The 20,443-nt window shown below is 38.8% G+C and overlaps 1 protein-coding gene across 3 annotated transcripts in view; it reads left to right on the top strand.

Moving 5' to 3' along the window:
• ANO6 (anoctamin 6) overlaps positions 1-19,675 on the top strand; it is a 200,350-nt gene extending 180,675 nt beyond the window's left edge. For all 3 annotated transcript variants that reach the window (XM_027093542.1, XM_027093540.1, XM_027093541.1), the window contains 4 exons: positions 1,381-1,586; positions 5,550-5,752; positions 7,219-7,324; positions 16,458-19,675. In XM_027093542.1, the coding sequence (XP_026949343.1) occupies positions 1,381-1,586; positions 5,550-5,752; positions 7,219-7,324; positions 16,458-16,664 (722 nt within the window). In that variant the 3' untranslated portion in view covers positions 16,665-19,675. The remainder of the gene's footprint in view (positions 1-1,380; positions 1,587-5,549; positions 5,753-7,218; positions 7,325-16,457) is intronic.
• Positions 19,676-20,443: the final 768 nt, after the last annotated feature.

Genomic DNA, 20,443 nt, shown 5'->3' with positions numbered 1-20,443 from the left:
TAATTTCTGGCTTCTCTTCAATAGTAAGGAGATCTGGCAGCCCTGGGCCCTCGTTCCAATATGGTGCCTCTGAGCAGTTCCTTCCATTAGGACATCCACTTGCCAGTTTGCCAGTTACTGTACCCATTCCACACATTTCTGTTACCTGCCTGGCCCCTGGAGGTGGAGGACTTCATTTAGGGTTGGGTAAATCATGGACACAGATGTTGACATCAGTGCTCGGTGACATGCTGCTGACTCTATAACGTCACAAACTCTGGTCCTTGCCTGTGTGATTTCTCTGAATACAGCGGCTCCTGCCTGGCCTGTAGACCGGCCAGATCTTTCCAACCCTGACTGCTTTTCTGTGACACTTTCTGGCCTCTCATATCAGAAGCGATTGCCAGCTTCTCCTACCCAGCCACCGCCTCCAGAGTCTTGCCCTTCCTGGCCGGAGCGATCCCCGCCCCTTGGCTGAGCAATAGCCCTAAAGGGCCTGCTTAGGGCCCTTTTCCTCTGATCCACTGTCTTAGTTACATCCCTATGCTAGTTCACTTGAAAGGTCTGCCAGTTAGGAGAGAAGGGTGTGAAACTTCTTTAGATCTCTGGCCTTATCATAGCTAACCCTACCTTCCCGTGGTACAGCTTCCCCCAGATCTCTGCTGCCCCATCTATAGCGAAGCCACGTAAATTACAGACAAAGGGAAAGAACTTCTAAGCCACCACCCCAATTTTGACTTACTGTGACCGCATAGACTGCAACAATATCGAAATAAAAGTTCCTGAGAAAGGATTATATTTTGACTTATTAAGACACTTACTGCATACATTTCCATCATTTGTAATAATTACCAAATTCTCTGAATGTGCTGCACTTGCATTCACAGACTCAGGGGAGCTTGTGCATTTGCTTATTTTCAGCGTATTTCCTCCAGCATTCTCCAAACATAGGCTTCCCAAATTTACATTCGGTACATTTCTTATTTCTTTTTAGCTCGTTAGGTATTTCCACAATATTCCTTTTCTGTTTTTTAACCCTAAATCACAAATCCTCTTCCAACATTCTGTTACTTCTACACTGAGAATGAAGAATATGCTTAGAGTATCCCAAGTTTATTACTAGCAAATAACTGTGGTTGATTAAAGATTTTTAAATATGTTATTCCTATGAAGTGTATATATGTGAAAGAAACAGGCTATCATGAGTCTTCTCTCCAGAGGTTTTATATTTGTCTTTTGTTTGGATTCTTTCACTGTTGAACATTATTATTACCACGAATGTCTTTTCTCTTTGGGATGTAGCTCACTGTTTGCCTTTCTCTTTCTTAATAAGAGTAAAGGAATATGTGTTGTCCTTCCATCCATCCACCACTCCATGATGTATGTCCCTTCCATTGACAGTTATTCAGTTTGGGTTCGTCACCTTATTTGTGGCCTCTTTTCCACTGGCCCCTCTGTTGGCTCTGGTGAACAATATATTGGAAATAAGAGTGGACGCGTGGAAACTGACTACCCAGTATAGACGCATGGTGCCAGAAAAAGCCCAGGACATCGGAGCATGGCAGCCCATCATGCAAGGAATAGCAATTCTGGCTGTGGTGACCAATGTGAGTAAATAGGCTTCACAGGGTAAAGACCTTGGAAAGTCCAAAAATGCATTAGGGTTGCTTCCTAAGGAATCCAGTGTTTGGTATTTCATGATATGGGAGGAAGATGCTAATACTGTCATTCATATAAACAACATAGTTGCTATAACTGTAATTGTTATTTTTTAATGTATTTTGTTTATTGTACATTATGTATTATTACTGGTGAATTACAAGACCTCTTACAGAGGCAGCTGCTAAGGATAGTGACCATTAAGCTATTGTTGCTCATTTGCTAGTTTTTATTCAACAGAAACATGGTAATAGTATTAACAGTAAGTACTATTTTAATCCTCACATGACTATAAAAGGAGTTACCCGACAGTGCTTTTATAATGGAGATAGAAATCAATCCATTTAGAGTTTGAAGACCCTAAAACAATAACAATCATGCCACCATATTCTACTGTATATTCCAGACGACGAATTGAAAATAGGAACTATTTGATGATGAAGTATAAACGCTTTGTGCATTCCCAGCCGTTCCTTGCCTTCCTCGTGCCCAGGGGCAGAGGTTCCTTGAGGAGGCAGATTTAGGACACGTCTCATCTCTCCTCACACCACCCGTGGTCTTTCCTACCCGCTGTTGGTCATAAGCTAAGCATCCTCACGCCCTGCATGTGTCTGAGTGATGAGGGAATAGAATGCAGTTGTTTACAACCTGTACTGATTATGGACCAGTCTGAACAGTCTCTCTCTTTTCCCACCCCTGCCCTCACTGGCCAACAGGGGGCGGGCAAGCAGAGCAATTCCCATGCCAGCCCATCAGGGAACCGCCTTCCCTAGAAATGCCCGTACAACCAGGGCTATTTCCTCCCTTATTTCACTGCCCATTTCACTCCCAGGTTACAGTCCCCACCGAAGCAATATCCCAGTTTTAACAACTTCTTAATCAAGTCACACTTACCCTGCATCCGCCACCTTTTCCCACGAGCACTTGTAGAAACAGAACGGAGTCGGGCAGTGCCTGAGCTGTGCCTCCCAGCACTGCAGCTTCCCAACTGCACAATCCTGGGCCAAGACTTAACCCTTCAGAGCTTCATTTTATCGTTTGTACATCGCGTAATTCCCTATCACATATTTTCAGGCTATTATATACCACAAAGGGGGCTTAGGGAATTCAGTGAGTTAGTGCATGGAATGCACAGAGCCTGGTCCTCATGGAATGTTAGCAGCTTTGTTACCACCTTCATTACACATCATCATTCACAGTGACAATGTAGACCTTGCCAGGTGTCAAAACTAGAGGCACAAGAATTTTACAGTGTGTCACTGTGTGGACCATGGTCACAGTTTTACACAATAAGACAAGTTATCTGGAACCCAGCTGTCACCCCCCAAGAACCCTCAATTTATCTGGATTGCATGCTGTCTCTCCTTTTTGGAGAAAGTTGGCAAATCACACACAGAACAACCGCTAGATTATGTCAGTTTCCACACACCCAGCTAGTCCCCACCTTCAGCATCCACTGTGCTGTGAAACGTAGGCTGATGTTCAGAAACATGACAGCAAGGCCTTTCAAGCGCCACAGTCATAAAAGTACGCATCTGTCATGTTCAATATGCTATACGACACGAAGCCAGGCAGGAACGTGGACTTGTGTGCTTGAAATTTTTAGCAACAAGGTTTGAAACTAAAAGCATTTTTGTTTGACCTTCAGCAAACCAGAAAATTCAATTGACTTCTACTCCCCATTACTCAAGCGTCCTGGTCTGATCGTATGAGGCACCTTTTCCTCGTGCCCCCAGCATGGCTCCACGCCGCTAGCGCAGATGGAGTATTGGCTGTGTCTCTAAGACGTGTGCACACACAGGCACACACACGCCCACTAATTGGTGCTACTGTTCTCATTCAGTGGATGTTTTTTCTTATAACTCGGGCATTGTTTTATTATACCCTAGAAAAATTGCTTATTCGATCATCTATTAAACTATGGACAATCCTTTTTTCCATATTAAAATTTGTTACAGCTTCCAAGACGCAGCTCCTCTTCATGTTTGCGTATAATTCTGTAAGAATGAAACATGTATATTATCCCCTCACATACCTAATTTGTGCCTTGCCAATCTCATGTGCACAACAATAGCTAGCTTCCCATAATAGGAGAACTTTTAGGAAGCAGGAAGAAGAGAACAGCCACCAGGGATATGAAAGGGCATCAGGCAGGAGTCTGGTATAAAATCATTCATTCTAAAGCTGCTGGTTCAATAAATAAGCTGAATTGACATTGTTGTATCATGCCAGAGCATCTGCTACTGAAGACCTATTTTAATTTATTTTGATATAAATGGAAAATTGTGTTTGGGACAGCATGGGAAATGAAGCACACTGCATTTATTTGTATTCTTGCAGTGTGTCTCAAAGCAGCTCAATTCAGGAGGAAAAAGTATCTTGTCAGAAGTCAATAGAATTATCTTCCTTGTTGGAATTTTTGTAGCTCCTTGAAGCACATCTGCAGGTGATTCTATAAAAAGCTAAAGTTGAGTTAAATGATAACAGGAAATTTTAATCTATTGAAATCTAGGAAGAGTAAAATATTCTTGTCTTTCACCACCACCGCTACCACCACTGACAGGCAAGGCTACACACACCCAGAGAGACTCCACATCAGAGGAAATGACAAAGCTGGTTCTAGTGGGGGGGGGGGGATTTTGCAGTAGAAAAGCCCCTCAGTTGTTTTTCTTGCTTTACCTGAGACCTTGTTTATTGGCCTGTGGTCTCACTGTGTCTAAACCATATGTTCAGATGAATACTATTAAGATCGTGTTGTGCAAAAAACATGTCTTTTCTTTTGCTTCAGTGAATGACTGAAACATTTAGCTTTGTTTATTCACATAGAATTTGGATTGAAGAATATTCTTTACTTTCTCCTTCCTTCAAACCAGTTTTACACATTGAGAGATTAAAGCCCAAATTAAAGAATTTTGGAGAAAATTCATGTAATTCATAATAGCTTTAGATCCTAATAAATGTCTGCCTGGCATAGACTCTAGTTTAAGACTGACCCATATTTATTTCTTTAATCTGGGAACACACTAAACTCTCTTTATGTTATTTGATAATTTACAGTGTTTTTAACTATCTATTTAACCTTTTGGAAGTTTAGAGGCTTAGACACTAGGTCTAACAAAATAGATACCATTGCTTGACTGTATGAATAGAACAATCCCAATACAATTTCTTGTTACTACATTTTATTAAAGTAACAGAGTTCTTGCTGTCTAATAAAGCAACAGACATAAGTATGTACTGAGTGTTTAAATCAGACTATGGTTTGACTTGTCTAACCAAGTCAAGATACTATGGGGAAAAAGTATGAAGTTGAAGGAAAATAGATATTATGCAGTTAGTATTCTATTTTTAAGAGATAAGTGATAAAAAAGTAGCTTTTTCTCAATTATTTATCTACAAAGGAATCATATAAAGCCAACCTATTTTCATAATATTGACCTTAGTATGATGCATACAAAAGGGACTTCTAAATCCTAAAAGATTAAATTATATCAAATAGTGCTCCAAGGTTGATTGAATTTCATTACATTCTAATTTTTTAAAATATAATTTACAAATAACATATGCAAGCAGCTCTTGAGTTGTCCACAATACCCCAGTCTACAATTATTCTTACTGTACTTAAGACACATAATAGGCAACTATCAGGCCTTTGCTTTTGAACTGCAGGTAGACTTCTGGACATTCCCTTAAACACCAAAAGCAAAGGAACTATTTTACTTTAAAGCAGCTGCTCAAAGACTTTAGGATACTCACTACCTATATCCACTTGACAGGGAAGAATTAAGGTTTCTGAGTCTTTAATTTAAAAAAAAAATCAACTGATGAAAATGTAATTCTGGCATGTCGGTTAACCTTAGCTATAAAGGCTCTCAATTAATACCCCCTTTACTGTTTTCTTCCCAACATAGGCCATGATCATTGCTTTCACATCAGACATGATCCCCCGCCTGGTGTATTACTGGTCCTTCTCCGTCCCGCCCTATGGGGACCACCCACACTACACCATGGAGGGATACATCAACAACACTCTCTCCTACTTCAACGTTGCCGACTTTAAAAGCAAAAGCAAGGAAAATCCGTACACTGAGCTTGGTGACTATACCACATGCAGGCAAGTTCTGGTTATAAGTTTAAAAATGCACTTCATCTTTTAAAGGACTTTTATTGTAATATAATTCTATTTGGTATCATTTAAATAAAATTGCTAAAGATGTTTTTTTCCTAGCTTTCTTTTCAATCAGACTTTAAAAAGGATGGGATATAAAAGTTAATACAGACTAGGGTTAGAACTTTCAAGCCAAATCATAAGGCAAGGTTTTTAAATGAGAGTTTCAAATGATTACAGGAAGACTGATCCAGGGGGAAAGTCCTATATCTTAGAACTGAAGAAACTCTAAGAGTTCCAAAAAGCAAGATAATTCAGTTGTTATGACTAATGTGTTATTCAAGCACAACCTGATGGTACTGAATGATGACAAACTAGTATGTACCATCACTTAACAAAGCAACGCAAAGACAAAAATGTAAATACCTCAGCCTGGCCTAGCAGTGTTCTCTAAAAGTGTTCCAAAGCTCTGTGCACTAATATTAATGGCTAGTAAGATCAACTGTGGACAGTGTACACTTAGTTTTGTCAACTGAGTTACTAACTGAAAAGTTTGTTGACTGCTCGTAGAGTTGTGTGTGTGTGTGTGTGTGTGTGTTTTCAATCAAAGTCTTAAACCTAAAGGAGGCTTTAAAATTCATTTAGTTCAACTCCTCAAAGCCTTCTCTGATTCACATTCTCAACAACACAACCAAGAAACCAGAGATAAGCCCCAGATAAATGTTTCCAAGTTACACATAGTAAAGCCTCTTCAGAATCCCTCATTGAATCTGGTTACTCTTACTTTACATAGCTCTAAAGAGTAATTAAACTAGGTCTAAGAGGTTACAGGCAGAAAATGAGAGATGTGCTACCTGAGGGAAATACACTAACAGCAGTAGCATATGATGTCTGACAACAAGGAAATTAAGTAAGAAAATTATAAAAAGTAGGTTAGTATTCTCTGTAGAGAGAGAGAGCCCCATAGCTGAATGAACCCTGATGACACCATTATATAAATAAATTTATAAGCATGTTTCTGAAAATATGCTAACTTGTTTTAGTTATACTCTTTTGAGGAAGCAGGGATAAAATTTAAAATATTTTTGTTCTTTTTTACAAAGATGGAATCCATCATTACCATCATCTTCCTCTTGTAAGTTAAATGAAGTATTACTGGAGTAGTTATTTCAGGGTTTTGTCATCAAATTAAACTCTTGGAGAAAACTTGGGAGTTCCCTGCTGGCCTAGTAGTCAGGATTCCAGGCTTTCACTTCCGTGGTCCCGGGTTCAGTCCCTGGTCAGGGAACTGAGATTCCGCAAGCCATGCCATGTGGCGTGGCCAAAAAACAAACAAACACTCTTAGAGAAAATTTATATGACGTCCAATTTAAAAGAATGTTGCATGAAGTATGACCTTTTTTAATGGGCCCTTGTTTACAGCATTTGATCAGAAAGAATTATCTCCTGAAATGTCTCCATCTCATTTCCAGGTATCGTGATTTCCGGTACCCTCCTGGACACCCACAAGAGTATAAACACAACATCTATTATTGGCATGTGATTGCAGCTAAGCTGGCTTTTATCATTGTCATGGAGGTAGGAAAAGTATACTCTGAAATAGTTTATGAAGCAGTGTATTTGCAGGCTTTGTTGTTGCCTCTTCTGACTTAAAATGTACAATATGTTATCTCCTGCTAATAATTATTTTATAACATTTATTAATAAAATTTGACCTGAGAACAGTAATTAAATGAAGTTGGTTGGGCTTCCCTGGTGGTACAGTGGTTAAGAATCCGCCTGCCAATGCAGGGGACACGGGTTTGATCCCTGGTCTGGGAAGATCCCACATGCCACGGAGCAACTAAGCCCGTGCGCCACAACTACTGAAGCCCGTGTGTCTAGAGCCCATGCTCTGTAACGGGAGAAGCCACCCCAATGAGAAGCCCGCGCACTGCAGTGAAGAGTGGCCCCCACTCATCACAACTAGAGAAAGCCTGTGCACAGCAATGAAAGCCCAACGCAGCCAAAAGTAAATAAATAAATAAATTTATTTTTTTAAATAAATAAAGTTGGTTAACTCCTTTAAAAGTTAAAGGCATGTTGTGTGCTAGGGGAATTCAATTCCTTTCAGTTCAGTATTAATTGAAGGCCTTTTTATTTGGGGCACTGGGCCTTTTATTTGGGGCACTGGCTATTAGGCTATGAAGGGGCTTATTCAAGACAAATAAGAGATCATATTTTCCATGGAGAAACTTTTATTGCTATAATATTTTTATTTGTATTATCTTAATTGCATTTTCACAGTATACCTTCTTACAATAGTTTTTTACATCCCTGAAATTTACCAGCTATGAAAAATGACTAAGGCAGCTATAAATTTGAAATTGATCTAACCAACTTTACTTCTTACACCAAGTGAATAACTACTACTTAATTCCAAAGATTTGAAAGTTACTTCATTGGTGTGGTCAGTTAGTATTATATTTAACTGCAAGAAACAGAAAGCCCATCGATAGTGGCTTAAACAAATAGGGACTGATTTTTCTTACATAACAAATTTCACTAGGAGTAGCCGGGTGCTCCTGAATTAACACCAGCTCACTGATGTAAGGACTGTATCTGATTCTCTAGGTTTTCTCTGATTGCACGTCACTCTGTGGTTGTAATATGACTACTGCAAATCCAGATAACACATTTATGTTCTAGGCAGGAGGAAGGAGAAGGGTGGTGCTAGCCAAATCTTTTCCTATTTGTTAGGAAAGAAAATGCTTTGCCAGAAGCCCCCAGAGCAGACTGTCACCTACATCTCATTGGCTAGAACTACAGCACATGGTTCCTCATAGCAGCTAAGTAGGCTGAGACAGGAGGTGTTTGGTTTGCTCTGAGGAGAATCAAAATCTGTTAGCAAGAAAAAAGTGGGACAGGCTACCTGGCTTTGATAATTTTTCTAGTATTTTTTTAAGTAGTTACCAAAAATTAACAGAAGAAAATAGTTCATCATTAGTTCACCATCATAAGTGGATTCCTGAAGTACAGTATCTGATATATCGGCAAGAGTCACTAGTTTATATTCAAATAGGTAGTTGCCAAAGTGTTTTGATTTCTACTTTTGATATCATGGTGGACTAGATGCTGTGAGGGGCCATCTCACTACAAAACATTTAGAATCAGTTAAAAACATAATTTCCTTTGCAGTTTTGCGCTTACTAGAAGGAAAGAGAATATACAAAGAGGAAAACACCATGATTGCCTGAAATAGAGCAGTGAGCACCTCTGAAGTTCAGGACTGCTCTGAGAACAAGTGCTGTTATTAGTGTCTCCACCTAAAAGCCCAAGGAGACCAAGCTTTGGGTCAGCAGTGCAGTAGAAGAGCTGAACTTGAGACTCTTGGATTCAGCCAGGGACCCCACAAAAGGCTAAACATGTCTCCAAGCAGAGGGAAATGCATATCTTCTCTGAATAAAAGTATCCTTAATTTAGACCCCAGTTTTTTCCCAGATTGAGATAAGCAAATATGAGCTAACTATCAAAGATCAACAATGGCAAAGGGGAAATTTTAAAAAAAGAACGAAAAAACCAAGAATGAGATTTAGCCAAAAAAAATTAAAAAATAAAAACCTGATTTGGACCATCAATAACTTTTAAGAGTTTGAATTATCAGATAAGGGATATAACTTAACCATATATGAGAATATTTAAACAAATAAATGACAGAGCCAAAATGAACAAATAAGAAACTGTAAAAGAAGTCAATATTTACATGCACTGTAAGGAAAATGCAGCACACTGAATATAAGATCTTAAAAGTAACCTGAGAAAGAAGACAGATGACTGACAAAGAAAATTAAGATTAGAATGAGAGTAGACGTTTGTGTTTTTTGTTTTTTTGTGGTACGGAGGCCTCTCACTGTTGTGGCCTCTCCCGTTGCGGAGCACTCTGGACGCACAGGCTCAGCGGCCATGGCTCACAGGCACAGCTGCTTCGCGGCATGTGGGATCTTCCTGGACCAGGGCATGAACCCGTGTCCCCTGCATCAGCAGGCGGACTCTCAACCACTGCGCCACCAGGGAAGCCCTAGACGTTTGTTTTTAATTGTTGTATAGTTGTTTCACAATCTTGTGTTAGTTTCTCCTGTACAGCAAAGTGAAGTACAGTTCCCTGTGCTATACAGCAGGTTCTTATTAGTTATCTATTTCATACATATTACTGTACATATGTAAATCCCAATCTCCCAGTTCATCACACCCCCCCACCCCGCTTACCCCCTTGGTGTCCATATGTTTGTTCTCTACATCTGTGTCTCTATTTCTGCCTTGCAAACTCATTCATCTGCACCATTTTTCTAGATTCCACGTATATGCGTTAATATACAATATTTGTTTTACTCTTTCTGACTTCACTCTCTATGACAGTCTCTAGGTCCATCCATGTCTCTGCAACTGGCCCAATTTCATTCCTTTTTATAGCTAAGTAATATTGCATTGTATACATGTACCACATCTTCTTTATCCATTCATCTGTCAATGGACATTTAGGTTGCTTCCATGACCTGGCTATTGTAAATAGTGCTGCAATGAATATTGGGGTGCATGTGTCTTTTTGAATTATGGGTTTCTCTGGGTATATGCCCAGTAGTGGAATTGCTGGTCATATAGTAGTTCTATTTTTAGTTTTTTAAGGAACCTCCATACTGTTCTCCATGTGGCTCTATCAGTTAACTTTGCCACCAACAGTGCAAGACGGTTCCCTTTTCTCCACACCCTCTCCAGCATTTGTTGTTTGTAGATTTTCTGATGATGCCCATTCTAACCAGTGTGAGGTGATACCTCACTGTAGTTTTGATTTGCATTTCTCTAATAATTACTGATGTTGAGCAGCTTTTCATGTGCCTGTTGGCCATCTGCATGTCTTCTCTGGAGAAATTTCTGTTTAGGTCTTCCGCCCAATTTTTGATTAGGTTGTTTGTTTGTTTTTGATATTGAGCTGCATGTGTTGTTTATATATTTTGGACATTAATCCTTTGTCCATTGATTCATTTGCAAATATTTTCTCCCATTCTGAGGGTTGTCTTTTCGTCTTGTTTGTAGTTTCCTTTGCTGTGCAAAACCTTTTAAGTTTCATTAGGTCCCATGTGTTTATTTTTGTTTTTATTTCCATTACTCTAGGAGGTGGGTCATAAAAGATCTTGCTGTGATTTATGTCAAAGAGTGTTCTTCCTATGTTTTCCTCTAAGAGTTTTATGGTGTCCGGTCTTACATTTAGGTCTTTAATCCATTTTGAGTTTATTTTCATGTAGGGTGTTAGGGAGTGTTCTAATTTCATTCTTTTCCATGTAGATGTCCAGTTTTCCCAGCACTAAGACTGCCTTTTCTCCATTGTATATCCTTGCCTCCTTTATCATAGATTAGTTGACCATAGGTTCGTACGTTTATCTCTGGGCTTTCTATCCTGTTCCATTGATCTGTGTTGCTGTTTTTCTGCCAGTACCATATTGTCTTGATTACTGTAGCTTTGTAGTATAGTCTGAAGTCAGGGAGCCTGATTCCTCCAGCTCCGTTTTCTTTCTCAAGATTGTTATGGCTCTCTGGGGTATTTTGTGCCTCTCTACAAATTTTAAGATTTGTTGTTCTAGTTCTGAAAAATTGCCATTGGTAATTTGATAGGGATTGCATTGAATCTGTAGATTGCTTTGGGTAGTACAGTCATTTTCACAATATTGATTCTTCCAGTCCAAGAACATGGTATATCTCTCCATCTGTGTCATCTTTGATTTCTTTCATCAGGGTCTTATAATTTCCTGAGTGCAGATCTTTTACCTCCTTAGGTAGGTTTATTCCTAGGTATTTTATTCTTTTTGTTTCAGTGGTTATGGATTGTTTCCTTAATTTCTCTTCCTGATCTTTCATTGTTAGTGTATAGGAATGCAAGAGATTTCTGTGCATTAATTTTGTATCCTGCCACCTTACCAAATTCATTGATTAGTTCTAGTAGTTTTCTGGTGGCATCTTTAGGGTTTTCTATGTATAGTATCATGTCATCTGCAAACAGTGACAGTTTTACTTCTTTTCCAAGTCGTATTCCTTTTATTTTTCTTCTCTGATTACCATGGCTAGGACTACCAAAACTGTGTTGAATAATGGTGGCAAGAGTGGACATCCCTGTCTTGTTTCTGATCTTAGAGGATGTGCTTTCAGGTTTTCACCATTGAGAATGATGTTTGCTGTGGGTTTGTCATATATGGCCTTTATTATCTTGAGGTAAGTTCCCTCTATGCCCACTTTCTGGAGAGTTTTTATCATAAATCAGTGTTGAATTTTGTCAAAATTTTTTCTGCATCTATAGAGATGATCATATGGTTTTTATTCTTTGATTTGTTAATATGGTGTATCACATTGATTGATTTGCCTATATTGAAGAATCCTTGCATCCCTGGGATAAATTCCACTTGATCATGGTGTATGATCCTTTTAATGTGTTGTTGGATTCTGTTTGCTAGTGCTTTGTTGAGAATTTTTGCATCTATATTCATCAGTGATATTGGTCTGTAATTTTGTTTTTTTGTAGTATCTTTGTCTGGTTTTGGTATCAGGGTGATGGTGGTCTCATAGAATGAGTTTGCGCATGTTCCTTCCTCTGAAATTTTTTGAGAAGGATGGTTGTTAGATCTTCTCTAAATGTTTGCTAGAATTCACCTGTGAAGCCATCTGGTCTTGGACTTCTGTTGGAAGATTTTTAATCACAGTTTCAATTTCATTACTTGTGATTGGTCTGTTCATATTTTCTATTTCTTTCTGGTTCAGTCTTAAAAGATTATACCTTTCTAAGAATTTGTCCATTTCTTCCAGGTTTTCCATTTGATTGGCATAGAGTTGCTTGTAGTAGTCTCTTGTGATGCTGTGTATTCCTCCGGTGTCCATTGTAACTTCTCCTTTTTCATTTCTAATTTTATTGATTTGAGTCCTCTCCCTCTTGATGAGTCTGGCTAAAGGTTTATCACTTTTGTTTATCTTCTCAAAGAACCAGCTTTTAGTTTTATTGAAATTTGCCGTTGGTTTTTTGTTTCTATTTCATTTATTTCTGTTCTGATCTTTATGATTTCTTTCCTTCTACTAACTTTGGATTTTGTTTTTCTTTCTCTAGTTCCTTTAGGTGTAAGGTTAGTTTGTTTATTTGAGAGTTTTCTTGTTTCTTGAGGTAGCATTTATTGCTATAAATTTCCCTCTTAGAACTGATTTTGCTGCATCCCATACATTTTGGATTGTCGTGTTTTCATTGTCATTTGTCTCTAGGTATTTCTTGATTTCCTCTTTGATTTCTTCAGTGATCTTTTGGTTATTTAGTAGTGTATTGTTTAGCCTCCATGTGTTCGTGTTTTTTACGTTTTTTTCCCTGTAATTTATATCTAATCTCATAGAATTGTGGTTGGAAAAAATGTTTGGTATGATTTCAATTTTCTTAAATTTACCGAGGCTTGATTTGTGACCCAAGATGTGATCTATCCTGGAGAATGTTCCGTGTGCATTTGAGAAGAAAGTGTAATCTGCTGTTTTCGGGTGGAATGTCCTATAAATATCAATTAAATCTATCTGGTCTGTTGTGTCATTTAAAGCTTGTGTTTCCTTATTAATTTTCTGTCTGGATGATCTGTCCATTGGTGCCATTAAGGTGTTAACGTCCCCCACCATTATTGTGTTACTGTCGATTTCTTCTTTTATAGCTGTTCGCATTTGCCTTATGTATTGAGGTGCTCCTCTGTTGGGCGCATATATATTTACAATTGTTATATCTTCTTCTTGATTTGATCCCTTGATCATTATGTAGTATCCTTCCTTGTCTCTTGTAACAAACATTCTTTATTTAAAGTCTGTTTTATCTGATACGAGTATTGCTACTCCAGCTTTCTTTTGATTTCCATTTGCGTGGAATATCTTTTTCCATCTCCTCACTTTCAGTCTGTATGTGTCCCTAGGTCTGAAGTAGGTCTCTTGTAGACAGCATATATATGGGTACTGTTTTTGTATTATTCAGCCAGTCTGTGTCTTGAGAGTAGACTTTTTAACATCAATCTGAAAGCCAGAAGAGAAGAGTCTAATATCTTTAAAATGCTAAAGAAGGTAACTATAAACCTCAAATTATAGCAAAACTTTGAGTAATTGAAAAATCTGTCCCCATTGAAAACACCAAGCCATATGGCTTTCTAGGAGAGTGATACCAAACTTTCTAGAACAGATCATTTCAATATTATACACACTCCTCCAGAGATAAGGAAATACTCTCCAACCCCTTTTAGTTCCTAAAATCAGACAAGATTAGAAAGGGAAGGGGAAATTATGTCAGTCTTACTCAATGCATAGAGGCAAAGGTCTTTTTAAGATGTGCAGACTGAATCTAGCAATCTATTTTCAAAAGATGACATCATACCACATTTGCTTTATCCCAGAACAGCAAGGGTGGTGTAACATAGAAAATCTTCATATCTGTAAATATTACCTACCTCAGAAATGGATGGGAAAAAAAAACAAACCTCTTTCCTACATCAGCTTTTGCCTCTTTACTATGTAATTCTATCACCTGAACTCACCAATATCTCTCTCAGCTCAAAATATTCTCCACTGTCACACTACCTGACTTACAAGAAACATTTGACACAGCTGATCACTCTTCCTTGAAATTCTTCCTCACTTGGCTCCCAGGGAAACACATATTTTGCCTTTCTTCCTACCTCTCTATGCAGTCCTGTCTTAACTTCATTGCCCGTCCCTTCCTTCTCTTCTTAATGATCCATGGCTCATTCCTTGGTTGTGTTTTCTCTCTACCCACAGCGTTGGTGATCTCATGCAGTCCGGACACTTTAAGTGCTATCTGTATGCCAGTGATTCACTAATGGATATCCCCAGAAAACCTCTTCTGAACTCAGCCCATCAATCCAACTGCATACTTGACCTTTCTGCTTGGATATCTAACAGATACCTCAAATCTACTGCCCTAAATTCCCATATTTTCTTAAGTCCACTTGCAATGTTCTTCTCCCTACCATGCACTAAATCTGTTCTGTCCACAGTTTTACCCCCCTCTCAATTATGGCAGTTCCATCTCAACAGTTGCTTGGGCCAGAATTCTTGGAGTCCCCCTTGTTTTCTCTGCCCCACTTATTCCACATCCAGTCCTGTTGAGTTTTCCTTTGAAAATGTATCACAAATCTGACCACTTCTTACCAGCTCTGCTGCTGCCACCCAAGTTAGAGCCACCATCATTTCTTGCCCAAATTAGGACAACAGTCTCCTAACAACTGGACTCCCTATTGTCTTCACATCTCACTCTGAGTAAAAGCCAAAGTCCTTATAATGACATACAAGGCCAAACACAATCTAGCCATGCTCTGTTACCTCCCTGAGGTCACTTCACTCCAGCCTTCCTGGAATGTACCCTTCAGGTTTCTACCAGATGATGGACTGTGTTGGCTGTTCCCTTTGCCTAGAATGTCTTTCTTCCTGATGTCTGCATGGCTAATTTCCTCACCTCCTTAAAATCTTTGCTCAATGAGGCATGTCCAGACTGATCTATATAAAATCTATATAAATTTTACCTCCCACCATAACACTCATGATAACTCTTACTCTGCTTCACTTAGCTCATGTCAGTCACTTTTTTCCCCATAGCTCTTATCACTTTTTAACACTATGTGTAATTTATTTGTTTTTAATTATGTTTATTCTATGTTATCTCTATCTTCTTGCTAGGTTAGGGATTTTTGAACAGTGAATAAATAAAAAGGTTTTCAAGCTCATTAGTCATCAGGGAAATGCAAAGTAAGACCAAAGTGAAAGTCCATTTCATAATCACCATGTTGGTTTAAAAAAAAAAAAGTGATGGTAACAAGTGCAGACAAGGATGTAGAGCAACTGAAATCATCACACACTGCTGGTGGGAGTGTCAGCTGGTATAGTTGGTACACTCTTGTAAAATTGAAGATTCATGTAACAGAGGGTCTCAGCAGTTCCACCCCTAGGTGCACGCTTTTGAGAAACTCACAGGTATTCTCCAGAATCCAAGTGCAAGAATGTTCCCAACATCATTGTTTCTAATCCAAAAACTAGACACAAACCCAATTCCTTTTGATAGGGGAACAAATAAATTACAGTGTGTTTGCACAATGGAATATTATATAGAAGTGAAAATGGATTACAGTTATGCACAATAACATTGATGAGTCTTAGAAACTAATTTTGAATGGAAAAAAAGCAATTTGCAAAAGACTGTACCATACTGACAGTATCATACTGTTTTTATAAAGCTTAAAGCAAGCAAAACTAAACAAGATACTATTTGGGGATATATACATACCTTGTTAAACTATTCAAAGTAAAAGAAAATTATATACATATACTCACACAGATAGTTCAGTGTTTACCTTTGGGGAAGAGGCCTGGGAACAAGATAGGAAAGAAACACACATAAAAATATCACAGCATCGTCAGTGTCATGGTGAGTGTTCTAGATATTAGATGTATTCTGTTCTACATGTCAAATAGTATTCTTGAAATGTATAAAGTAACAAAATGTAGCACCTTGGCAGAGCCATGCTGTGGTGGGAGAGATGGGGTATACATGATGAATGCCCACCACCTTGTCCTGATATACTGCTATAATGACTAGCAAAAATAAATGGAAGAAACTCTGTGTTCCCCTACTTCTCTTTGTGATTGACATTTTTCTTCTCTCCCTTAGCATATCATCTATTCTGTGAAATTTTTCATTTCATATGCAATTCCAGACGTATCGAAAAGCACGAAGAGCAAGATCAGGAGAGAAAAATACCTAACCCAGAAGCTTCTTCATGAGAATCACCTCAAAGACATGACCAAAAATATGGGAGTCATAGCTGAGAGGATGATAGCAGTAGTAGATAACAATATACGACCAAAATCAGATTAAGAGTTTTATGTTCTGAGAAGCACTTTAAAGAATTTAGCTTTATCAAAATATATTATGAATCACTAATGAGAATAAGTTAAATCACTTCAGCAAATATGAGTCTTAACTATGACCATTTTCATGCAGATTATTTTTCAGTTTCAGCTAGCGATGTAGGAACTGGAAAATGTAAAATTGAGATCAAGAAGGGCATAAAACTAATCACCAGGAAAACCAAAAATGTTACTTTTTTTGATAAATTGGAATTTTAGTAACACAGAAGAGGTGTCTTTGTGTGCTTAAAAACAACCCCTACCAAAGTAGAGTGGATTTTTTCCCTCCATTTGATTATTTTCATTCCTTCTGTTCTCAAGCACATGATCTTTTTTTATTTTTAGGCACTGTTTCATTTCTTCACTTTTTGCCAGATCTGTTCCAGAGTTATCTTTCCCTTACAAATACCATCATTAAAGATTAGACATGCTAGCAGTTGTGTATTAAAAATATCTAATGCAGAATTCAGTTTGAATGCTGTATTAAGTGACAGATAGATCCAAGACTTCACAATATTTAGGTGCGTTATCACATTCCTACAGAAAAAGAAATCTCAGGTAATGAGGCAATAGTTTCGGTCTTCATCTTGGCCTTTCTTTCCATCTCAGAGAAATACTTTTAATGGATTGCAAGGAAGATGATAGCAAGGTTCTGAGCATATTTGTGCTAATTCACAGTGACACCTTTCATCTTCCAGGAGCACTCCTAGAATGTTCTGTGCCTAATCAATGTTGACTGCTTTGCAAATCTCAAGGGAATAAGATGGCAAAAGCAGGGAAAGTTACAGATTGAAACAGAATTGTGACTCGTATTGATCAGGATAATTAATTTACCTCTTCTGAAGATATGTCATTTCTTGAAAAAAAATGAAATCAAGTGATTAAAGTTACACATTTATCAACATAATGGTTTGGAAAAGATGAGCGCATCAGGTTCCCACCAGTTGCCCTTTATCCATGAGATCCCAGGAAGTACAGTATTACAAGCAACCTTGTGATTGTCTCACGGCCATTGTGACAGGCCAGTGCTGCGCCTGTCAAGAGAACAGCAAGTGCCCTCAGCGTGACTGCGCCGTGTGCCTGCGAGGGGTTCTGCACGTCCAAGTGATCAGCCTACCAAAGCATCTGCCACAGAGAAGGTAGCTCAGCGCATCCTCCCTTCTCTTACTCCCAGCCCAGTAACTTGTTTGCACCTGGGGAGCATTTTTTAGGGAGGGAAAGGGAGAGACAGGAGAATACCTAGATTATTCCCAGAAAAGAAAAGAGATGGGATTTGATTTGAATTTCCAGCCTCCCCTCAAGCCAGTCAGGCAATTAAGGGTCAGAAAACGAATTAGTTTGGTCACAAACTCTGCCGTCAGATGGAGGTAACTTCCTGCTAAACTTCTGCCCCACCGTGCACATCTTGACCTTAATTTATTCAGCTCCACAGTCTCTACTGTGCTTTACTGCTTTTCGGGTGCCAGGCCCTCTTGTAAGCTCTGGAAAAGACACAGGGCCCGTACCTCTCACCTGTGACTGGTGACAAGGCAGGGCTGGGTGCAGGAGAGGGTGTCTGGCACGGGATTCTTGCTAGATGGGCCACCACCCACTGGGATGCTGCTAAATGCCCAGGTGCCACAGGAGCCAAGACACTCAGAGTCCCAGCAGCAAAGGAAAAGGAAACACTATTCAGTGAGCAGATTTAATAGAGTAGCTTCACTCCAGGTCACAATTCTAAATGCCTGCCATGAATGTTTAAAAACAAAACAGTATTTCTGTAGGATTCATCAAAACAGTATTCTGGACTTTTGAATTGTCCCAGTGGATCTGGACCTTTTCACTAGCTTTCTTGATAATGTTAATGGTGTGATCAGAGAGTGCTCACAACAGGCCATGTGAGATCGGGCCACACTGGGAGAAAGAAATGAATTTCTTCCGAGTGGGGAAGTGTTCTCATCCCTTTCCCTGCTCACCCGGGACACTGCTCCTGGAAGTGGTGCCGATTCCTCTCAATTACCTCTTCTCTTCTCTGAAGTGTAGGAGTATCTCCTAGTGTTGGATATGGCAATTACTCACTGCTTATGGAGTCACAGAAAAGGAAATGTTTTTGCCTTATCTCCTTGTATATAAAATAGAACTTGAAAAGAATTCATTTATGTTTTCATAAACCATCTTTCATAAATCGTCTTCACAGTTTAAAATTTGCTTCTGTGGACAGGAGGGAAAAAAACCTCTACCCTTTTAAGGCAGCGAATGTGATGTATGACACTGCCAATATTCCCCAAACGGCCAGGTTGTAGTGGGGACCCAGGTTAACCTGTGACACTGACAGTGTTCATGTAAGTCTAGTGCTGACTAGTGGGTAGTGAAGAAAATGTGGGGCTGTGTCTGCAGGCACTCGTGGGCTACCTCTGTAAATGTGAGCAGAGGCAGCACCTTGGAAAAATGTATGGGTGTGGCAGTGGACCTGTGAAGGGGAAATCTGGGCCTAGACCTGCCTGGTGTTAACCACTAGAGAAATTTTACTTTGTATCCTTTTGTGATGCCTGTGAATTTTAACAAATCAAAGCATTAGACCAAAATACTCAGGAGATTTTTCTTTAAATATCCCTCAGATACTTTAGTTATGTCAATAGGAAGGGAAAGCTTTCATTTTTGTTTGAAAACTAAACAAGACCATTTTGCAAACTGTTTATCACCAAAAGCCTTCCCTTATAATTGCATGTGCATCTTGAATTTCAGAAAACATTAATTCACAATAGGGGGTCAGAATACGCTCTGTTGTTGAAACACTTCTTGTACCATTTTCTTGTGTCCATATTATATTTTAAGATGTTTGAAAAGTTAAAATGTATGAACAACTTAAGTAAAACTGAAATATTCATGATGCTTTTCATACACTGTGGCATAAGATGTAAAGTTTGTAATATTTTGCAAATTTCTGTGCACTTTAATCTTTTATAATTATGAGCAATTTAATAAATTCATTTTTAAAAACAATACTGTGATCTACTCTGTATGCAATTGTCACAATGTTTTTAAGAAAGAGAGCAGATGTATATCTATTTACCAATTATGTATCAGATAACAGATGTGCATTTTTATGTGGATTATATCTAAAATTGTATTTTTCATAACTTGCACTTACTTTAAAACATGTTTTTTCTGGGAAAAATTGGGGGTGGGGTTTCAGCCAGGGCTGCTGAAGACAGTTGTTGCGATTGAGGCCTGTACAGGGCACCAAGCCTGGAGACCAGGTGTGCCAGTGTCGGGATGCTTCCACTAGTAGGGAGAGGTGCTTCCCATTAATTGCATAAAGATGCCTCTGCATTCTACACATGGGGCATGTCACCTGACATAGGGCAATGACTCCCAGAGAGGACATGTCTCTAATAAGGCTCAGAAAGGCTCTGTTTGGATCTGCCGTGGCCTTGGGTACAGAAAGGGGAAATTAATTATGAAGAAGAATATAAAGGAAAATCTCATTACAAAACACCACCTTTTTTTCTTTTTTATCCTGGACAACATAAAATCCAGATATTAACTCATGCCATCCTTTGATTTCTTTTCCTTTTTTGACCAGCTTAAATCTCATTAAGCTTGCAGTAAAACTAAGTCAAAAATAGTCCATAACTGGACCAATAGGAAGAAGCATTTTCTCTAATTCTTAAATGGTACGGGTACCGATGATGTTATTCTTCCCTTCAAGCATTTTAACTCCAGCAAAGGAGCAACTAGAACTTCTTTAGCAAAGTACCCCCTTCT

This window comes from Aethalodelphis obliquidens, unplaced genomic scaffold (genome assembly GCF_003676395.1).
Source record: "Aethalodelphis obliquidens isolate GAN/ISIS:26980383/991018 unplaced genomic scaffold, ASM367639v1 scaffold84, whole genome shotgun sequence".
Classification (NCBI taxonomy): domain Eukaryota; kingdom Metazoa; phylum Chordata; class Mammalia; order Artiodactyla; family Delphinidae; genus Aethalodelphis; species Aethalodelphis obliquidens.
This window is presented reverse-complemented; position numbering and strand designations above follow the sequence as displayed.